Here is a 23,299-nt window from a genome sequence, read left to right as displayed (position 1 = left end):
GGGGGGTGGGCTGGATAAGAATTGAGATATGGTGCTATAAAGAACAAAGAAAAGGCAAGAAAACAGCCTAGGAGTTTGGGCTAGAGGAATCTCCTACCAAAGGAGCTACAAAAGAATAAACATTGTAACGGTAAATAATCATGAGAGAGCTGTAACTTAAAATAAATTTCTTGTGGTTGACGATGTGTTGTATACTAGTTGCAAAAAATTCTTTGAAACCCCTTGTTTTCCTTTCACAAAAGCCAATTAAGAAAGTTCAATAAAATCTTAGCCTTGATTCTAAACCTCCAATCTGCAAGGACTTGGCCAATCATCATCTTTCTAGGTAGACACGCAGAATGATCATATTCATTCAAAAGAAAAGACCAGCCCTTAGAAGCAAAAGGATGATGAAGGAAAAGACACTCCAAAGATTTTTCATCCTTATTTCAAAGACAGCAAACTGAGGGGATAAGGCCCAGTTGGGGAATTGCATCTAACCTAAGCTATTGGATGCATCTAAGTTTATTTGTGAAGGTAAAACTTGAAAAGACCAAACTCTTCTTTGTGGTCCTAGTCTAATAAGAATTAAACATGCAAGATAACGTTCAGAAACAGACAATTCCTTGGTTATTTTGCCCTAAGTTTTCTTTTTTTATTGATGTTATATATTTTCTTTTCATGAGAGGCCAAAGACTTCATTCACCAAGGGGATGCAAAATGAGGCAAGGAGATAAGACATAAAACTGGGAAGCACATCAAAATGATTTCAAAATGGAGAAATTGGTTTAATAGACTTTTATGTCCTTTGTCTTGTGGTCAAACTAGCTATTTGGGTTAGTTAAGTTTTAATTCTTACCTAGCTTTTCCTTTTCTGCTTTGGTTAGTTGGTTAGTTGTTAGTCTCGGCCAAGGCTTGTAAGTTGATCTACATGTATTCAGTTGAGGATTGATTGAAAAACTTAATAAAACTCCAAATTAAAGGATACCTCATATTGTTATCAGAGCATCATGAGAAAGGGCTTGATAGCTAGCCAGTTCGATGCGTTGGGTCTAGGTGTAGCTCAACCAACACCGATGTGGAAGCATCTTACTACTCATGCACGATGAACAGAAGACGGCCTTTTTGGAGTAACGAGGGCAGGGACTGTAAGAGGGCAGGGACTGTAAGAGGGCATATAATCAGCCTTATGTGGCCCTTATTCAATTGTTTTTGGAGTATGATATAATCTTTGGGGTTCATTTTATAATGTCGGAGGTTTGATAAATTGGAACCAAGAATTAGGTCAACGTGGCATTGGATATTGCATGAATGAGGTAATCCATGAGGTTCTTTTGTGATTTCAAGGAATTCTTGAAGAATTTGTCAGGCTTCTTGGTGATGTTAATTGTCAAGTGGATCTGGATCAGACATAGGCAATGACCCTCACAATTCATTTGTGGTGTAGTTCCTTTCCACTAAGGATAGTAAAAAGAGGACTAGACTTCTTGATACTTCCTTTGTCAACATTTTCTTGTCTACTCATAGGCATCCAGATAAATTTTGTCCGCGTAATAAAACTTATACGTATTATCGGGCCCGTTGTGCAAGGCTTGAACATTGTATTGCCAAGACCTTCCCAATAATATGTGACAAGTATCCATATATAGGATGTCACATACTATTTGTTCCTTGTAATTATTGCCAATTGCAATGGGACAGTACAAATTTCGTGAATTTGGGCTTCCCCAACGTTTTTGATCCAACTCACGGATGGGGATCAACCTTGAGTTTAAGAGACTACACCAACTTCCTAAACACAAGGTTTTCATTGCTACCACTATCTATTATCACTTACTTTTCTGTTAATGGTATACTGGGTTAAAACAAGCATGTTGCTTCTATTATCCCTTGTACTTCAGCGTCAATAGTATATTGGGTTAAAAAAAGAGCACGTTGCTGGAGATGTACATGATTTGTGGGGGCTAAGAGGAGCTGTTGCAACTCAAAATAATTGTTCTGTCGGTTCCTCATCATTGTTAGCATCGAGAGTTGCCATTGAGCTTTGCCAAGGACATTCATTGGACAAATGACATTGCTGACCACATGAAATCATTTACCCAAGGTAGGCCAATTGTAAAGATTATCGTTTGTTGGTTATTGGTTTGTTTCCCTTCTAATCCTCTTGTTGGCCGAGTAGGTATTGATTGTTCATCAAAAGTTGTTCATAATCAACGGGAAGTAACCAATTTTTTATCAGCCTCAACATCTTGGCCATGTGTAGATTGGACCCTTGCCATACCTTCAGTGATTGGTTTTTAGCAGGTCCCACCAGGCTACGACACCTCTTTCATTCAATTTAAACGTTATCAGTTTCACCTTCTTATCCTCTTGAGTATTGACATACACACAAAAGTTCTTGACATCCTTGACCCAATCTGAGAATAATTCAAGATCTAATTTCTCACTTAAAGTTGGTAAATCCACCTTCATCATTTAATCATTAATGTTACCGTAGTGCTTGAGCTCTCGAGGATAGGCTTTGATTCGTTTGTTTTCTTGGAAAGGAGGATATTCAGGCATTTCTTCTTCATTGGATCTGCCCTATTTGGGTGGTCTTGATAAATCAAAACGTAATTAGGTCTTTTGGCTTAAGGAGGAGTGTTTCTTGGAGGATCTTAAATGATCAATTGTGTATCTTGGAGCTTCTTTGACCCATGTTGACAGGCTTCTATTGATTTTGTTACAAGGATAATTTTTGTAGGGTTTTTTGTCCCTGTTGAGGCATTGTGGCTGTGGAGTTGGAATTGGGAGGTCAACTATTCAAGCTGCCAAGCTATAACACTCATTGTCAGGCACATTTCCATTATGTGCTCTTCAATGGAAATTACTTGGATCGACAAGGTTCAAGGTAAAAGAGTGAGTAGAGGGTTGGAAGATTTGTGATTAGATGAAGTGACACCTTCAATGGTGGTGGAGGGATTCTTCTTTCTCTCCATTTCAACCCCTTCCAATGAAGATTGTTCTGATACCAAGGTTGATGTAAAATAAATTCTTGTCGAAGTCTTTATTTAATGAAGAAGAAAATAAGCCAATATTAAGAGACAAGCTCTATATAGGGAGCTTGTTCAACAACGTAGCTAACCCATAGGTAAGACTTAACACAACAAAATAAAAGACTAATACTAACCATTTGGTAAAAGTCTAACTTCAACAAAAGGGTAAAGTTTAACCATATAGTAACTATAGGATAAACTCTAATGCACCTTTCACTTAACCAACAAATGTCCGCACACACGAACGCTAGCTATTAAAGAAGACAGTGAAATGGAACACGTAATGGATGAGTAAGAATTGGAGGATTTATCAATAGATCTAAAAATGGATGTTATTCAGTGTTGGTTGTTGTTGATTTATTTAGTAAGATGTCACATCTTGTAAGAAAACCACAAATGCTTTGACTATTGCTAATTTTTTCTTCCAAAAAATTGTTTGCCTATATGGGATTCTTAAGACTAGTATCATATCTTGGCATTAAGTTCATGAGCTTGGAAGAAATTTTTTGAGGCAATTTGGTACTAGCTTGTGTGCACTTCAAGCCATCCCCGGATGGATGGTCAATGGAGGTTATTAGTCAAATCCTTAGCAATCTTATATGATGTGTGAGAACCCACAATGGTTGGGGACACAATCCCACATTGGTTGGGGAGGAGAACGAAACACCCTTTATAAGGGTGTGGAAACCTTTCCCTAGCAGACGTGTTGTAAAGCCTTGAGGAGAAGCCCGAAAGGGAAAGTCCAAAGAGGACAATATTTGTTAGCGGTGGACTTGGGCCGTTACAAATGGTATCAGAGCCAGACACCGGGCGATGTGCCAACAAGGACGCTGTTCCCCGAAGAGGGGTAGACACGAGACGATGTGCCAGTAAGGACACTAGACTCCAAAGGGGGGTGGATTTTGGCGGGGGTCCCACATCGATCGCAGAAAAGAATGAGTGCCAACGAGGACGCTGGCCCCCGAAGGGGGGTGGATTGTGAGAACCCACATTGGTTGGGGACACAATCCCACATTGGTTGGGGAGGAGAATGAAACACCATTTATAAGGGTGTGGAAACCTTTCCCAAATAGACGCGTTTTAAATCCTTGAGGGGGAAGCCCGAAAGGGAAAGCCCTAAGAGGACATTATCTGCTAGCGGTGGACCTGGGCCGTTACATGATGCCTTTGTGGGGATTAGCTAACTCAATGGGATCTTCATTCAACCACATGAAAAAACTGGTTAATATAGAAGCCTCCTTCCGAAATTGATTATACTAAGCTTTGTAGATTAACTATTGATCTAAATAATTTACTTTCTTCCATTGATTTAAGTTTGGAGGTTGAGGTAATTGAACCTCAAGGTGAAGGATCACATGGAGCAGTCTAATACTTCGTACAAGGAGTCCACAAATGCTCATAGGCCTGAGAATAACTTTAAGATTGGGGATTGAGTTATGGTCCTCCTCCAACAATCAAGATTGCCGGCAGGTTCCTTCAACAAACTAATCAACAATAAGTTGGGCCATTCAACATCTTTGCTAAATTTGTCACCAGAGCGTACCTTGTTGATAGCTATTCTCATTTACACATCAGTTTAACATTTAATATTGTTGATCTATATGATTACCATGCTGGGGATGAGTTCTCTTTGGTTCCTTATTCACTCAAGGTCAAGTTGTTTTTGAGGTGGAGAAATTCTTTCTTTTTTCATGTGGCCTAACTAGCCGTTGGGTTGGTTAAGGTTTGACCACTAGTAGCTTTTCCTTATGTGTTCTAGTTAGTTGGTTAGTTGTTGTTTCTGTTGTTAGTCTTGGCATCGTACCATAAATTGATGTACATGTCCTCGGCTGAGGTTGATTTCAAACAATGAAACTCTCAAGGATACAACAGAAATTGAAGAAGCCTCTCTCTCTCTCTCTCTCTCTCTCTCTCTCTGTATATATATATATATACATGTATAGATATATTTGGATAAGTGACATTCAAAGAGAAGCTAAAAGGAACAACCTAAGGGGGCTCGAGGTAGTAGAGGACACAATATATGCAAATACAATGTACATTTCAAAGAATAACACTTGTAACGTTTCTCCAAAGGATTTTTTCTTTTCCCCTAAAGCTGTCGTGTCCTTGAGTCCTAAGAAACTAAAAACCATTTTGTTAAGTTAAACCTTTCTTTCCAATTACTTTTTCAATTAAAAACCTATTATATTCCATAAGAAGGTGACTGTAGTCTTCCATTATGCCCAATCAGGCAAATTTATCCAACGCAAAATAGCTTTTGGTTTAAGTTAATATGGATACCATTTGTAACTTCTTGATGTATCCCAGTATCAGCAATGGGTTGGATCTCTTCCATACATTTTATGCTGATTGTCATCTACGATTGCTGCTCGTTTGCAATTAGGTTCATTAGCTCGCCAAGTTATCTTTATATGCGATGCAGGTACTTGAAATATCTCTTCTTACTCATACTTGATTGTTTGTTTTTAATATGAAACAAGACACCTTTTTCTTGGTAATATGAAATAGATGTACTATGATTGTTAGGTGTTATGAATATCCCTTTCGTGGATATTGAGCTTGCTCTTTGTTATTGTTTGCGTACAACATATTTCTCAATTGTATCTAATAATTTGTTTTCATTTTTTCATCGAATGTGGCAGAAGGTTGATGAACCTTTGGCTCAAAGGTTTCATTCCTCAAACCAATGGAATGAGAAGGTCCATCATGAATCTAATGGTGATCATCAATCAGATAGTTCAGTTGATTACGAAAGGCATAGATTTAAGAATAATGTTTCTGTTGTTGATTCACACGGAACGCTAGTTGTCCATCAAGATGTTGAGCACAAAGATGAAGTTTCCATGCAAGTTGATACAGAATCTCGCTTTGAGGACAGCAAGTCGGACAGGATGGTAAAAGCTCTTCCCAGTGTTCTGCCTCCAGTTGATAATGCTGGTTGCTCGCAGTTCTCATCACCATCTACAACATCTTTATCTGCTAGCAGGCAAGTAAAAAAGGATGTCATTCATCCTTACTGGTGAAATGATATTATGTTATTTGTTTGCATAAAATATTGAACATGTAAACTATTTTGGGACTTTTCAGGTTTACAGTGGATGTAGAATATGATCCACGGATTAAGTTGTCTGGACATGGCCTGATGCCAAAGTCTGATGCAAATAATCCCAACAGTCTCTGGAAGCAGGTACATATCTGTTGGTTCTAGCACTATTTTTTTTTCCATATATTTACCATGAAGCCACTCTGATCTATGTTTCATATTTAGGACCTTGTTGTTAAAGTCCAGGAACATGAAGATGAAATTGTGCAGTTGCGGAAGCATCTTGCTGATTATTCTATCAAGGTAAAATGAATCGTATGGAATATCTTAGTCCATTGCTTTGATGACTTCGATTTGATTGTTCTATCCATTTTTGTTAGGAAATATTTTACTTGGAGACGATGATAATTCTTATTGTAACAGGAGGCACAAATACGAAATGAAAAATACGTTCTGGAAAAACGAATTGCCTATATGCGTTTGGTAAGCAGGGTTTTATTTTGAATTCAATTTCAATTGCCTTCCTTAAACTTCTTAATTTTATGATTTTCATCGTTTCCATTCTGATTGGTTCTCTGCGGTTGGACTTCTTTTCCTTCTTGGTGTTCTTCGTTAGGCCTTTGATCAACAACAACAAGATCTTGTTGATGCTGCTTCTAAAGCTCTCTCGTATAGACAAGAAATAATTGAGGAAAATATTCGTCTTACATATGCATTGCAGGTTCGTTCCTTCCTATGCCATTTCTGACGTGGCTTCTGGTTTTTTCAGAATGCTCAATTTTGTTGCCGTTAGCTAGTTTGATATAAATCTAGTAGCTATTAAAATGAAAATTGCATTTTCTTTCCTAATATGAACTCTAATGAACTCCTCGACTCTAATCTGGTTATATCAGGAAGCACAACAAGAGAGAACCACATTTGTATCATCGCTACTACCTCTTCTTGCGGAATATTCACTTCAGCCTCCTGTGCCTGATGCTCAGTCCATCATCAGCAATGTCAAGGTGAACCTTTTAAGTATGTGGATTTGTATGAATCACCTTAGAACTTTGCAAGTTTACTGGAGGGATATGACTATGATAGTGGTACAGTGAGGATAAAAGGATAACTCTCCCCTAGACGTTTAACCTTCAATTTTTAGTATGATTCCATAGTGTCTAGTACAACATATAAACCCTCTATTATAGGGTATTTAACAACAAGCCATGTTCTAAAAATACTAAAAAAAAAAAAAAAACTAAAAAGCTTAAACCAAGAATTGACTTAACTACTCGGGCAATTCCCTACTTCAATTCCCACTCTCTTAAAAAATTTGTTCTCGAGTTCAAAATAGAAAGTGGAAAGAAGTAAGAAATCATCCACCACTGGAATGATTTTTTGATGGTTGCAAAATAGTCCAACCGAAAAGGACTTTTGAAGCTCATCAACAATCCAATGAAGCAAACCAATTCATCTCAATATTTGATGTCCATGCCTCCTATGTTAGCTCATTGGAATTTTGAATTCAACTTTTTGAATGATCTGTCGACTATCCCATCAATGATTCTCCATCAACAGAAAAAACCTTCTCTGTCGAAGTAGGAAGAAACATATGCATCATTGAACACTCAAGTGATCGGTTTTTCACTCTCCCTAAACCAGGGATCCGTTTCATGGTTGATTACTAGTTTCTCTTCCCTCCTAGAAGCCCCTCAACCAATTTTTTTTTCAAGGAATCAAGAGTGGATGAATGTCTTATGGATAAAGCAATTTTTTGAATTGCAAAAGATACTGTGAAAATAGTAAAGCTTGGTGTTAATGATGGCCTAATAAGCTCAGTTTATGGGTTGGTGTCGATGAATTCAGATGGACCAATTCCCTTTCTTCTCAAAAACCCAGGGCTCAATAACAAATCCCCATTCATGCGAATCCATCACATAAAGAAGCTTTCAATGTCCAAAGTCGAAGGAAAAAGCCTATTTACACCAACCAACCGAAGAAACAATAGATTGACTGCAACAACCCAAGCCCACTACTAGTAGATATTGTCCGTTTTAGCACGTTATTTATCGCCGTCAGCCTCTCAGTTTTAAAACGCGTCTATTAGGGAGAGGTTTCCATACCCTTATAAGGAATTCTTCGTTTCCCTCTCCAACCGATGTGAGATCTCACAATCCATCTCTCCTTGGGGGCCAACGTCCTCGTTGGCACCCCGCCCGGTGTTTAGCTTTAATACCATTTGTAACATCCCAAGCCCTCCGTTAGTAGATACTGTCTTTTTTGGACTTTCCCTTTAAGGGCTTCTCCTCGTTTTTAAACGCTTCTACTAGGGAGAGGTTTCCACACCCTTATAAGAAATGCTTTGTTTTCCTCTTCAACCGATGTGAGATCTCACACAGACCCAAGCATTGCTCACGATTTCTTGTAAGCTGGCATCTCTCAACCGATGCTCATCATCATTATCCTTAGCCAACACTTCCCTAAGATCTCTTCAATAAGGAGCATTTGGTTTCAGCTCAATTAGCCTATTGCATCCTGACAAGTAATCCTTGCTCTATAAGCATACTGCAGGGAGGTGAAAGTCACTTTCATATAGAGATTGAATCAGAGTTAAGAACTTCCCCATCGAGGTGCATTGAAACTTTTTCCATTGTTGGAGCCTTGCATGTAGGATATATGGAGACCTCAAAGAAAGCACTATCCTTAACAAATATGATGGAAGTTAGTATTAAAGTTGAGGAGAATTCTTTCAGCTTCCTATCAGCTGTGTTACATCTTCCGATACCTCCATCCTCGCCATTGATAGTCCAAATCGATCCATTTTTTGAAGTCAAACTATTATCGGCTACTTGACCAACGTCCATGGCAATCAACCCCAATCCTCATTAATAGAGGTACAAGTGTGTGCCTAAGTTTATGAAAGGGCAAAGTCACGTTTGCTCATCGTATTGGGAGATCCTACGCGCACTCCCATAAAATCATACCATCGAGCACCAAACTCACTGAACAAGTTGTCCTTAAACTTGCTCCAGTTTTTGTGTGGATGACCTAAAGATTTGTGATTTGGTTGACTTTTTCGAAACAAAGTTTTTTAACCTTTTGTTGCCTGTCACCAAGCCTTTTTGTGGATCTTTTCTTCTCTTTTCCCTTATAGTTCTTGCTCTCACTCATGGTTTTTCCCTCCCACTTGTGGCTTTTTCTCTCTCATGCTCTCCTTGCACGTGGGTTTGTTAGACGCTGCACGTTGTTAGTGTCACATATATTGCCACCAGGTTGTGCCTTCATGCATTGTTGAGAGAGAATATCATCCTGGTCGCCATCACCAGGGGAAGAAGGCAGGGGAGCGGCGACACTAAACACGTGAGTGGGAGAGGGAGTAAGAAAAGGGAGAGTTTAGAGAGAGGAACAATACGAGCGTTAATAGGGAGGAAGAATAAAAAATATTTTTAAAAGTTTGAGAAGGGTTTAAAGAATTTTATTGTGAAAAACATGGTCAATCTCATTTGGGCCCAATTTTTTAGCTCAATATGCTCTCTTTGCCCCCTCTTACTCAAATCCTTACGTTTAACCCCAACATACAATACCTTCACTCATTTGCTCATTATGACTCCTATGCATTTATGTCTCTGCCCCACTCACAGGTATTAACCCACCTTATTTCCACCTTTTCTTCACTTGGCTCACCAACACATGGCTTTTGCCTCATGCCAAATCCATCCAATAGAAGAAGAGTGCAATCACAAATAAACTACCATAAAGTCATTGGGGAGCTTCAAAATTTACAAGACTGACTTAGTTAAGGACATGTTGATCACCACTTGATAAGTTTCATAACCTGGGGTGTTAGGGTTGTGGGCTCTTAAAAGAAGAGAACCCTCATCAAAGATTTATTATCATTGTTCATTCTTCATGAGACTAAATTATCTTCTATCAACACTAGATTCATCAAGTCAAATTGGATCTCTAGGAACATTGGTTGGTAATCTCTCAACACTATTGGCTCCTCTTGGTCGCTACAACTCTCCTGAGAGGAGGCGCCTTTTCTTCCAGAGTTAGGGTCTATTTTGCTGAGTTTCTTAGAGAGAGTTGTCTAACACCTATCTACTTGTGATGGTTTCCACTACGTGTCTTCTTTTGTTGAAGGTTGTTCAAACTTTTCCTATGAGTATTGGTGGCGTATTAATCCTTGGGAATGATCCCTCCCTATCACTATACATGGAGACTAATTTTGGTGAGATCTTATCCTTCTCATCCCGTGACCCTTGGATTCTAGGGGTAATTTCAATGTTACTTGATGGCCTAGCAAAAAATTACCTACTCTTTGCCCACCGGAGTATGAAGCTCTTTAATTTATTCATTGAAAACGTTGGCCTTAGGGATATCCCTCTCCAAAACGGCAGGTTCACCTGGTCTTGTAATAGAGAAGCTTCCACTTTGTCTCACATTGATAGATTTTTGGTCTTTGACGAAGTGAGAGCTGAGAGATTTTCCTAAAAAATTGTCTTACTGATGTGCATTTTTTAAAATTTATATTAGATGAACATTGTTGTCTAGATTCGATTTTTAATACAATATTAATGCCATGAAAATTCAATTCAAGTTCCAAATAATTATCCTTGATCTAATGAATTTATTTATTTTAACATGAGACGAAACTTTTCATTGAATAAAGGAAAAAGATTAATTTATTATTACGGCTAAAAGAAGAAATTACCAATGATGTGCTAAATATTTCACGGACTTTATTTTTCCAAATAACTTCCTGAAGTTGCCTATTTTTCTTACCAAAAAAAACATTTGCCTATTTTTAAACCCCCGAATCACTCTATATAATGGCCCTTACTCAGATGAATGCACTAATAAATGACTAATGTATGCTCTCTTCTTTCATAATCCTGTCAGACTTGTGTAATTACTCTAATAAATCTTATATAAGCTTTTAATTTGTTTTCTTTAAAACAAGAAATGAGACTTCTCCAATGTAATGAAACAAGACTAATGTTCAAAAGATACCAGCTTTACAAAGGAGCAATAAAAGCAAAAATATAACAAAAATAAAATATAAAAACTATAAAGGAAGATTAAGGCATTCCAATTGAGACAAATTTCCTGTAGAGAAAATTCCACTAAAGGCTTTAAGAGGAAACACCAAGATGAAGCCTTCAAACGAGTTAATTCAAAACTATCGAACCAAGGAAATTTCTTTTCCTGAAAAGTTATCTGGTTTCTTCAGCTCACAGTGTTGAACCAAAGCAACTTTGCCTTGGAATTCAAAAGAGGATGAATGAGTAATTGAGATATATTTCTTCTGACAATTTTGGAAAATACCCAATGAGGTTGAAAATCTCAAACTGGATGAGCATCCAAAAAAGACGTGATGAATATAATCTCAAAACAATTTTAGTCTGTTCTGTTAAAATAAATGGAAAGGTAACTCTTGGGTGTTTATGTATTCTTGCAGATTCTATTTAAGCACTTGCAGGAGAAGCTTCTTCTCACTGAGGTACTGATAATTTATTAGATTAATGATAGCTAGGGAAACTGTAATTTAAACATTCATTTTCTTTGCTTCTCTTCATTGTTCTCGTAACTTCCTTGTGTTGATAGACAAAATTGAAGGAGTCCCAGTATCAATTAACACCTTGGCGCTCTGATGCAAGCCACTCAAGTTTTGCACCACAGTCACCCGTTCATTCAATTGGTGCAACCTTGACCACTTCAGTATGCTCACATCTCTCTTATACCCTCATTTTTGAATAATCTCCTTCTCTTAATTTTCTAAATTTTATGCCAGAATAAAAATGGGCTCGAACTGGTTCCTCAACCTCCATACTGGAACGGGAAGATGCCAGTTTCTTCTTCTGATGCTCAGACCACAGCTGATTGGGATCTACCAACTCATCATCAGATTGGTTTAGGTGTTGGTGTTGCAAAAAAGTTGGAACCAGATGATTTGGGGAGGTATTCACATCATGCAAGCAGGTGAGCCTGGTCACATGAAGACTGCTACTGAACTGAATACAATAACAACCATCCCGTTGTTGGTGCGTTCTGCTTTCATTGCATATTTTATGTTGCATGCCAAATGTGTTAGTATTGTCCGGAGATGAATGTTGATTTACAACATTACTTATCTCATGAATGACATATTTCATTATGCTTTGGAACCCCTCGTATCATCTTTTGTTTGATTCTAATAATTTTCTCAGGAGTAGCGATCTTAATTTCTGATTATTGATTTGGGTCATCTTTCTCACTTCAACAGTACCACCATTTTTAGTATTTATTCAGTTATGAGGTATTTTAACATTTTATGCTTTCTGTTATATGCCAACAATCAACGAACAACCAAAAACGTTCATCCTTTTTAGGTTCTCCCACAAACATTATTATTTCACTGAAGCCCCAGCTTCCATAAGAGTGCACAAACTACATTAGCCTATTAGCTTCACATGTTTTCTCGTACCTTCATAGCTTTAGGGTTGAAACTGTCTGACCCCACTTATTCTTAACTCCATAGACAGAGCATTCTAGCCATGGGAACTGAATTCTCATGGAAAAAAAATGAAGATATTAGTTTTTGTCAGAATGAAAATAGAGTACGGTCCTATGGATTCAACTTCATCTTTGGCCATATTTTCAGATGACCTCCTTCTGCCCCAAGAAATATTGTCCGTTAAAAATTTTGATTTCTTTGGCCCCTAATCACAGCTCCAGAGAATATGACCGAGTTCCTCAGTTACCTTCCTCAAAAGAATACAACACATCATACAAAAGTTCGGGCTTGGTTGGACTGGACATAGGGGTTGCATAGAGATGATTGGGTCCGTCTCCACCCTCCTTTTAGCGAGAAAGGAAAGTTTTTGTGGAAGTGGGGCAAGTGATATTTTGTTGTAGCTTTGAGGGAAGAGGAACAATAAGTTTTTTAGTAGGCTTGAGAGATCTCCAAGTGATGTTTGGTCCCTCGGTAGATTCTAGGTTTCTTTGTGGACTTTGGTTGATGAGCATTTTTGTAATTATCTGTTTGGTCTTATTTTATTTGATTGAAGGCCTTTCTTGTAGTCTGCTTCCTTTTGTGGGCTCAATTTTTATTTGTCCTTGTATTCTTACATTTTTTTTTCTCAATGAACAAAAGAAAAGATCTCCACAATGTTTCTTGGTAGGATATCTAATTTGTGCACACAATGTTTCATTTTTTCTTATATTTCACAGAGAAGTCTGATTGATATCTTGGAAATCCATTCTCTTTGAACCGGGTAATTCAAGCGGTTTATTGTGTTTGTCACCAAACTAAAGGTGTTCTTACTTAAGTTGACACCTTGAAGGTCCTGGCTTAACACCCTCAAAGCCCTTGGGCAGAGGCATGTACAACTTTTTATATAACTTGATGCAAGATAACCAAATTGAAGCTAGAAGTTCTTGTGCGCCAACAAAGGGTCTGAACCATCCTGATGGAGTTCTGGATCGATGTAGAAGCAAGTGGATCATGTTGTTGAGAACCTAGATGATGAAATGAGATGCAACTTGAAGGATCTTGACCTAGATTAGAGGCAAGGTTGAGCCTTAGAACTTGACATAGTAGAGGAAAGTTGGTTAAAGTCACAATTGAAGGAAAATACACATACGAGCGACGTATATGGCCGAATTTCAAGCTATTGCATAAGGACTATGTGAGATTTTATGGTTGAAGATAAGCCTTGGTGACTTGAAATGGCTCGATAAAGTTGTACTACGACAATAATTCAGCTATCGATATTGACCATAATTCTATCCAGTATGATAGGACAAAGCATATTGAAATCATGAGGCATTTGTTAAGGAAAAGTTAAAAGAAGGGGGTAGTATGCATGGGTTATGTGCCAACGACTTCAATTGATAGTTGTGCTAACAAAAGGACTTCACTTTCATGAGTTAGTATCTAAGTTAAACAATGAATGATATCTATTCCTCAGCTTGAGGGGGAGTGTCGAAGGAATATCCTTAATTTGAGGAAGGTTGGTGTAATCCTACTTAAGAAGGGAATTAGCCTATTTTTGNTTTTTTTTTTTTTTTTTTTTTTTTTTTTTTTTTTTTTTTTTGTCTTCTATTCCCTGGAGGATTTGTTTGCTTTCATTTAGGTTTCATATTTTATAATGTTTCCTAACCCCCAAAGGATTAGTTAGCTTGTTTATTATAAATAGGCCTATATACTTCTAGGAGAATAATACAAATTACTTTTGCTACAAATAATACAAGTTACTCTTTCAACATTTGTTGTATGCTTTGTTGCTATTAATAACATGGCTTTTCATTGCTTATGTTCCTGGTGATGTTCTTCACACTTACTCCCAAACTTACTTTTGATACTTTACTTGGTTCAAACAGTGAAGGAACAAACAAACAGGTGACATTTCGTGAGCCTGTAAGCAATAGTGAGATTGATGACCAGGATGTGGTCCACCAAGCAGAGAGAGAACCTATCACCAACTGGAGTTCTGGGCAATCCCCTCCTCCCGCCACTCTCGATGAGCCAAGCTCTTCTCATTCTCCAGCTTTGCCTCCAGTCCTTGAGGAACCTTCACCTTCATTTTCTGAAGGCAAATATATTTATTCGGTCTATGTTGTTAGCATGTCAGTAATAGTTCATATTGAACGGGGTTCACTCTTGGCTGCAGATGATGATCCATTACCTGCTATCGAGGCCCTTCAAATATCTGGCGAAGCTTTTCCGGGACAAGAACTCCAAGCATGTGGATACTCGATTAATGGAACAACTAGCTGTAATTTTGAGGTCCATTTTCATGAGCTCAATATTCTATCTTTTTGTAATCAATTTTTGCTCATGTTAACTGGAATTCTGGTGACTACACTGTAACGAAAAGTGACTTCTGTGAGTAACTAAAAATATTTAATGCACAACCTTTCCCTGTCTACATTTTGGGATGAGATATTCAGATCAAGCAGTTCTTGGGATTTTAATAAAGTCAGAGGGAAGTATTTTCCAGCTTCTTTGTGGTGTGAAACTAGAATGTATAGCAAGAGTTTATGGGTTAATGCCAAACAAGCTTTAGTGTGGGGCATGTGGAATTAAAGATATCCAAGAATCTTTGAAAGGAAATGTTTAGAATGGTATGAAGAGTTGATCTATTTAAGATTCATGGTTCTTTATGGTGTGAAACTTCAAGTTCATTTACTGTTATGATTTTAACGGAATTCGTTCAATTGGGAAGCATTTTTGTAACTTTTTTGGGTGGAGAGTTTCTGACTTTTCAGAGAGAATTAGTGCTTATTCTCGTAAGGGAGTTTCTTGTATTATGTTACTATATTTTTGTAACTTTTCTGGTGTTTCTTTTCTTTTCTTTTCATAAAATATTTAACTTTTATCATTTTCAGAAATTGAATTTACTACAAAACGGGGAATTTTACAAGCAAGAAACTTGTGACATCCTTAGTCTTACGAGATGCGAGTTTGAGATGATCTTCTCTATTCCACCCTTTTTACATTTCTTATCAACATAGTNAAAAAAAAAAAAAAAAAAAAAAAAAAAGAAAGAAAGAAAAGAGTTCAAGATGTCCTCCATGTCTTAAAAATATTAAATTCAAAATTCGAATCAACTAGTCAAAGTTCTCACCCTGTCTCCTTACCATGCATGGGATTTTTCAATATTCTCCTGGATGTACTTCCGTTACTTTGCAATTTAGGAATGTCAAAACCCGTGAAGTATATGAGGCTGCAGACCTCAAGAATTATGGCTGAGCTACTTAACTATTGTTTTGTAACGACTGGTCCTTGTTTCAAATTGCAGTGGGTACGCCACTTGGAAGATGGATCTGTAAATTACATTGAAGGTATCGCTTCTGTGTGTGTTACATTTTGTTCCTAATGCCCCCTCCCCCCTAAATCTTATGGTGTTTTAAATAATAATAGGAGCGAAGCAACCAAACTATCGTGTTACTGCGGATGATGTTGACACCTATCTGGCTATTGAAGTCCAGCCTTTGGACAACAGAAGGCGCAAGGTGCTGTATCTGATTCTGATTTAAAATAAATATAATTTGTTGAAATTATAGTGTCTTGTTCACCCTTTCTAAAAAAAAATCTGAAGTACCACCAAGTTTAATGGAGCATTTGGCTAGAGAGAAATGAAAGATCTTTTATAGGGGTAAGAGGTCGTGGAAGTGGTATGAGCTCTTGCCAAGTTTAATTCTTCTATTTGGACGTCCGTTTTGAAAGGCTGTTGGTATTATTACCTCGATCTTATTGCTTTTGATTGAACCCTTTTTTTATTTTGTTAGATCTTTAGGTTCTGTTTTAGCTCCGTTTATGGGGGATATTTTTGTTTGTCCTTTTGTATTCTTTTATTTCTCCTGAATGAAAGCTTGATTTCTACCAAAAAAGGAAAAAGAAAAAAAATACCAAAATACATTGTCCAATCCACACGTCCTTCCCTCTACCACTCCTGGCTTTGGGCAGACACTTGGATGTTAGTTCTTGAGTTCATTTTATGTGTATGAAGGAACCTCAATTTCTCTGTTTCGTGGTAGGATCCAGAATCAGTCAGCAATTGTGGGTGAGGGGCTAGTGATCTTTTGGATTGTTTAGAAAATTCATACAAATTTATTGATAACACAATACTGTTTTTTATGCAACAAAAATTTCTTTCACCTGTAAACGTGCTATTAAGTTCAACTGCATGGAAGTAAATCATATTTCATTTGCGTAGCCCAAGCCAATGAGAGAGATGTGCATGGTCAGGGAGCCATGAGTTGGAGGCTGCCTACATTTTACCTTTTGATGTATAAATAACTTGCATTCTTTGCCATTGCAGGGAGAGCTTGTAAAGGTTTTTGCCAATGACCACCAAAAGATTACTTGTGGTAAGTTTGTTGGTGACAGACTTTAGATCTGGATAAATGCTATAATTTTTTTTTTCACCAAAAAAAAAAAAACTACCGATGTGGATTTTCTATACCTAAATTTTGTATATTTTACTAGTAGTGTTCGAAAATTGGAGTGAGTGATTTTAAGATAGTTTTCAAGGTATTGGGTTAATCTTGGATAGGCGTCCATGTGTTTTCTTATACTTAGTATAGGATTGTGATGTGAACCAGAACTAGCGAGTGGAAATGGGAATCAAAATATATTCTGCAACATCAACGGAAATTACCCAGTGTTAGGCTCTCTCTCTCTCTTTTTCTGTTCTTTTGTTTTTTTAAAGGGAGTGGGCTTCTCAGAAGATGTGAAAAGTTACAATCAGTTCACAAACGTACAAAGTTTACAAAAAAAAGTTCTATATGAAAAGAAAAAATCATTACCCTCCATCACTTCTGAAAGAAAACCAATACAAGAAAATCCTGAAACCCCTCATTTTTTTTTCCTAGAGGTGTTAAGCTTTTTATAATCATGGCATCAGAGACCNCACTGTAGTTCTTTCCCAGCACATGCTTGTTCTAGTCAAAGAGGTTTTTATCTTTTTGATCATTGGTTCTCTGTATGTATATATAGAAACAGAACTTTTCATTGATGTGTGAAAAGTTATCATAAATTCTGTGTTTTCTTTTCCATCATTAAAATTGTCTTTTAATTTCTTACAACTATTAAATTTGTCATTTTTTTATGAAAATAAAGATTGTTGAGAACCTTCGGCGATTCTCGTAATAGCTCATAAGTTTCCTTGTAATATCAATTACTGTTACTTATCGTTCCGTCTCAACAGATCCGGAAATGCTGAACCAGATAGAGAAGACTCTTTACAGCGGTCATGCATCATATAAAGTATCCATGTCGGTATGCTTCAAATGATAAAAATATAGATAACATGGTGTTATTTACAATACTTGTTTTATTTGTGTTCGTAAATGCATGTCTGCGTGCACACATGCATGCGTATGGCCTCAAATTAATAAAGAATCTTAACCGTCCTGATTGTGTTCTATGTTTTTTCTCCATGACAGACTGGATTTCTTGATATATGGGAAGCGGCTACACTGTCCATCAAGAGGGAAGGATACAGTATAAAATTTAGTGGGGCTAGTGGTGATGTCATCACGGAAAAGTTTTCTCCAAATACAGTTGTACGGTATCTGTAGTTTGTTTCATCTATTTCTCATAGACCATAAAGAAAACCTAAGCCATATTCAGTTGTCGAAAACTGTTATGCTGCAGTAATTCTGCATCCCTGTCAATGATAAAGGCATCTAATAGATTACAGTAAGAATTGGTGGAATGGTAGTCTGCCTGTGTAGCAGTTGTCTCGCAGGATTAGTGGATCATAATTCCCCCAACTTTTTTCATTTGCACTCGGGATCTGAAAGTTACAATCGTGTTCTTCATTACAATTTCTTGACTGAAAGTTTTCAGTCGTGTACCTCAATTTATTTATTTATAGCTTTTATGATCAAGAGATTTTGATTTTATTACTTTTCTTTTGGGTAGGTTTACTGCCTTGTGATAGAGTTGTCATCTAATCCCTCTTTCTTCTTTACAGTCACTTTTAGTCAACACCTTTATTTCTGATCTCAAAATAATATACTTCACATTGATTATTCTTTCCTATATTGATATATACGTATATTTTCATCCTTGTAGGTTTCAATTCCATTTGGAAATCCTTCTGGGTTTATAATAATTGGTAACAATTTTGAGCATCAGTTGCGAGTGGACAACAATCCTGCTGATTTTACCTGGTGAGTAGGGAATCGGAATGTATTTTCTAACAAATTATTTTGTTCCTTTGATTTTAGATCCCCACCCTTTGCCCACTGGAGGAAAAAGGGGAAAGAAAATAAGAGGAATTTTGCATTAATATTTAAGAACAAATTTTAAGTTGCCGAGTTTCTTTAGAAGGGGAGCCATCATTATGCTATTTTCATGGTCATTACACCTTTTATGTGCAACTGCACGTAAAAGCGTTTTTTTATGAGAAATGTAAACTTACACGCATAGTATAAATATACAAAATTTTTGGAACTTATAATTAGATGTTCATGATGTTAGATGCAAAGTCTTGCTGCTTGCGACAGGAGCATTTATTCTATTGAATAGCATCATAGTGTAACCCACAGTTCTTGATGCATGAGCCTATAAAAGAGTGTGGAGACTAGAATATATGGGACATTTTCCACTAAGTTGATTCTGAGAAAATGGTTTGTTACAATTTTCTTGTAGTCATTTTTTTTAACCTCCGAATATTACATATAGAATGCAGAAGACCAAATCCTACATGTTGTGTTCTTTGTTGGAAAAAGGAGGAATGTATTCATACATACATATATATATATTTACATTCGGGTCATAGCAGAAATTATTGGAGCCTTGTATCAGGATTAGTGAATATCAGATGGGTTTTTCTCGAGTCTGATACAAAAAGAGATGTACGCAAATTTTGNTTTTTTTTTTTTTTTTTTTTTTTTTTTTGGAAACTTCTCGGAATTGATAAAATGCGTTTGATTGAAAAGAAATGCTTCTTACATTTTAGTTCATATATCATGATTTATTATTATGAAATGAAGACAATATTACAAAAGTTTGAACCGACCACTGTTCGGAACCATGCTGAATTGGGACTAGTGACCCAAAGTTTTTTTGAGTGAAGAAAATTTAGACTTCGAATTGACCTTACTGTATTATCAACTAGGGAAGTTATCTTGACTTCATTAGATGAAGTTCCGACTCTGATTATAGAATGCAATTCATTTTATAATGTAATATTTTCAATTTCATTGTCTTCAGTGATTTATTTATTTCTTTCTTTCTTTCTTTTCACTGCAGTTTGAGAGATACCATTGTGCTAACCTTGAGATTATTCATTCTAAGGGTATGTCTTCTATTCTTTGCTTAAAATGAACGGGATGTAACTTCTGTTTTATTTTCTTTTTGTTGGTGAAAATTTATTATAGGTACCCACTTGAACCATTATATTTGGACGTATTAATATCTGTGAAAGTGCATTAAAGGTTTAGTTTTAGAAATGTAAATTATTGCCGAACATTCATTTTATGATCGAATTTTTTGCTTGATCACCGACCAAAGGAAGATCAATAGCTCTTTATTTCCTCTGCCCTGAATCAACTTCCCCATGTGCAATCAAGCCTGAGAAACTAGGTCTAGTTAGAGGGCTATTCACGCATTTTAGTCTAGTTTCTAGAGAGCCTAGATTATCTTTTGCCTCTTGTTTAGCCTTCTTTTGACACATTTTTTTTCTTACTTAAGTTTCTCCAGAAAACTCCAAGATCCTTATATGAGTTCTCTTTAATTCACTTTTTCTATAACCGTTCTATACTTTCATGTTTCTCTAGTTGGTTACAATGTTTCACGCATGGATCTTCCCTCCTTCGTGTAATGGCCACTGTCACTCTTTTAAACGAGTCATCTACCTATCCCGCAGCCCATTCATGAGCATGTCCTTTTACTTTTTTCTCTTCCGAGGATATGTTAATCTAATAATCACCCTATTTAGTATAATGTTACTGAACCAAAAATAGGAGGAAAATTTAATTTGTACCTTGAACTTTACAAGATGAGTTGTTTTTTATTCAACTTTCATAGTGATAGACGACTGATGTGAGGTAGGATTGTTCATCCCGGAAATCAATGTGTTTGTTGCTATCTTTTGAAGCTACTGGCTATAGCATAGATTGAAGAGAATTTTTTGGCCCTACTTCAATTCTTCGGCAAAAAGTAGAACTTCGTCTTCCTCGAATATTAATCGTGTGTTTCAATTCCCTTAATTTTTTTCCTCACCAACTGCATTCTGGAAAAATTGTGAATGATGCTCTCATTTCAGTCTTTCCCAAGTGTCTACACTGACCATTCTGGATATATTGCCTTTGGCCGGTGTAAACATCAAAAAATGGATAGGAATCATACACCAAAAAAAAATTACAAGAAAAGTATATAACTATTCTAGAGGAAAAGACACAAAGAAAGTAAGATAAAAGGTTTGGGATGGGCATGCCGATCACGGACACATTGCACTAGGAATTTCTAGTTTACACCCAATTTATCATTAGTGTCTACTAAATCTCGTCGTTATCAAAAACGGAATATCAGTTTATCGCCAATGTGGTTTAGTCCCGTTCTTTTTGTCGTAATTACTTTAAAGTGTATGAGCGTTCACTATTTTCGGACGCTTTAATCTTTAGCTGCTTTGTTATCTTCTGCATTTCTGGAGGGTCTTGTGAATGTGATTGAAGTTGTACTGTGCTTTTTTGCAGGCTGGCGAGAGAAGGAAAGGAAGAAAGAGAGTTTTGTTCTTTCACAAGTAAAGAAGAATAGTAAATGCAAAGTTTTCCATTGCCGTTTTTTCTTACCTTTCTCTATTTTATGTCAGTTTTGTTGAATTAGCTCTTTTCTCAAAGACTTCTATTTATGAGAAATGTATATGATGAGTAAAATGAGAATGAAACAGTGCCTTCCTCTCGTTACGCCACTTTAGCCTTCAGCTTCACTTTTTGTTTATGCTCTGAATAATATATATGATGCTCTTCGAAAATCCTTAGTGCAGCTCTCAACAAGGTTCATTAAATTTGGGGGCTGCTCTTCCTCTACCCATGTGAAACACTTGGAATATGTTTATTGTATGGACAGTGGTAAGTAGCCCTCTCGAATACCCTCTCTCCCTCGTACTTCTTCCATCTTCCCTTTGTATTTTGCCACCGTCTAACCATTCATTACCTGTTTAACAGCTCGAACCTGCCATTAATAGATATTGTCTGTTTTAGTCCGTTATTTATCGCCGATAGTCTCACAGTTTTGAAATGCATCTATTAGGGAAAGGTTTTCACACCCCTGAGGAATGATTTGTTCTCCTCTCCAATCAATGTGGGATCTCACAATCCACCTCTTGGGGGCCAGTATCTTTGTTGGCACATTGGCGTGATTGACTCTAGTACCATTTGTAATAGCCCAAGTTTATATTGTCTGATTTAGGCCGTTATGTATCGCTCTTATGGTTTTAAAACGCATCTACTAAGGAGAAGTTTCCACACAGTTTTGTTATTCTCTTATGTGGATTCTCACAACCTGCTCAAAAATGCTCCATCACATTACTTGCCTTTGTCCTTTGAGTATTATGTTCGGAATGGAACAAGGACGGGAGGAAGAAAGGAGTGCGGACTATAATATTTCATTTTTACGTAATATTATTTTTTTAAAATTTAAAACATTATCCATTGTTCTTGTCCTAGACCACAAAGTGTAGCTGAAAATTCAATTCCTTGTTTCTGTTTGGCTCTCCCTCTCCATGTCACTCTCTTTGGTCTCTCTTATCCTGTTTCTTATAATTGAAATTTGGCAACTTGCAAATGTTGTCATTCTTATCTTTAAGGTTACTTTTTTCAAACTTTATGGACTACAAACATTATTACGATTGTTTTGTGTAGCTTAGCATGTGGGCTCGTGAGTGGGTGAAAGCTTGATAGGTGTTGGTGCTAGATCACATGATAGATGTGACATTGGTTGTGTTGGAGATAGGTGATTTTGATCTCATCTTGAGCGTGGATTGATCAATTGAAAACTACACCAGAATAGATTGTTTCCATACAGAGATTATGTTCATCGTTGAAGGCAACGATGCCAATCCACTAAGACGTTTGGGGTATATTGGCTAGAATGACCAACACATGATGTATTGAGGCTGGTATAACCTCATTGTCGGTAGTTAGGAAATTCGTTAATGTGTTCCCAGATGACCTCATAGGGTTACCCCCAACATGTGAGCATGAATTTAATATTGAGCTTGAGTTGGGGATAATTTATAGAATGACACTAACAAATGCTTCTCTAGGAACTGTCAAACAAGGGCTTCATACGTTTGAGGGTTCTATCGTAGGGAGCACCAATACTGTTTGTTAAGTAGAAAGATGAGTCAATGTATATATGCATATATTATCAGGAGCGAGCGGGATAAGGAAGCTACAAAAATAAAGTATCCACTTCAACAAATTGATTACTTATTTAATGCTACACTATTAGGAATCACGGATCTCCATAATGGTATGATATTGTCCACTTTGAGCATAATCCTCACTTATAAACCCATGATCTTCTACTAAATTAATCGATATGAGTCTCCCAATACCCTTTGTTCGACACTTTAGTCACTTTTGACTACACCTTCGAGACCCACATTTCTTTTGTTCGATATTTGAGAATTCTATTGACATGGCTAAATTTAGGGCATGACTCTAATACCATGTTAGGAATCACGGATCTCTACATATGATATTATCCACTTTGAGCATAAGCTCTCATGGCTTTGCTTTGTGCCTTCCCCAAAAC

At 36.9% G+C, this 23,299-nt stretch overlaps 1 protein-coding gene across 5 annotated transcripts in view; it reads left to right on the top strand.

Moving 5' to 3' along the window:
• Positions 1-21,512, top strand: part of LOC111777114 — a 23,389-nt gene extending 1,877 nt beyond the window's left edge. Inside the window, exons 1-21 of one of the 5 annotated variants that reach the window (XM_023656564.1) lie at positions 5,431-5,439; positions 5,663-5,735; positions 5,823-6,003; positions 6,105-6,204; positions 6,286-6,363; positions 6,484-6,543; positions 6,677-6,781; positions 6,954-7,064; positions 11,501-11,542; positions 11,647-11,760; positions 11,834-12,021; positions 14,404-14,615; positions 14,694-14,809; positions 15,825-15,867; positions 15,947-16,038; positions 16,848-16,896; positions 17,736-17,806; positions 17,974-18,093; positions 18,608-18,705; positions 19,790-19,835; positions 21,235-21,512. In XM_023656564.1, coding sequence (XP_023512332.1) covers positions 5,434-5,439; positions 5,663-5,735; positions 5,823-6,003; positions 6,105-6,204; positions 6,286-6,363; positions 6,484-6,543; positions 6,677-6,781; positions 6,954-7,064; positions 11,501-11,542; positions 11,647-11,760; positions 11,834-12,021; positions 14,404-14,615; positions 14,694-14,809; positions 15,825-15,867; positions 15,947-16,038; positions 16,848-16,896; positions 17,736-17,806; positions 17,974-18,093; positions 18,608-18,705; positions 19,790-19,835; positions 21,235-21,285 — 1,956 coding nt within the window. In that variant the 5' untranslated portion in view covers positions 5,431-5,433 and the 3' untranslated portion in view covers positions 21,286-21,512. Of the gene's footprint in view, positions 1-5,418; positions 5,440-5,659; positions 6,004-6,104; positions 6,205-6,285; positions 6,364-6,483; positions 6,544-6,676; positions 6,782-6,953; positions 7,065-11,500; positions 11,543-11,646; positions 11,761-11,833; positions 12,022-14,403; positions 14,616-14,693; positions 14,810-15,824; positions 15,868-15,946; positions 16,039-16,847; positions 16,897-17,735; positions 17,807-17,973; positions 18,094-18,607; positions 18,706-19,789; positions 19,836-21,234 lie in introns of those variants that run through there. The other 4 variants (XM_023656562.1, XM_023656563.1, XM_023656561.1 and 1 more) reach the window with 4 other exon arrangements.
• Positions 21,513-23,299: the final 1,787 nt, after the last annotated feature.

The sequence above is a fragment of the Cucurbita pepo genome, chromosome LG16 (assembly GCF_002806865.2).
Source record: "Cucurbita pepo subsp. pepo cultivar mu-cu-16 chromosome LG16, ASM280686v2, whole genome shotgun sequence".
NCBI classification, from domain to species: domain Eukaryota; kingdom Viridiplantae; phylum Streptophyta; class Magnoliopsida; order Cucurbitales; family Cucurbitaceae; genus Cucurbita; species Cucurbita pepo.
This window is presented reverse-complemented; position numbering and strand designations above follow the sequence as displayed.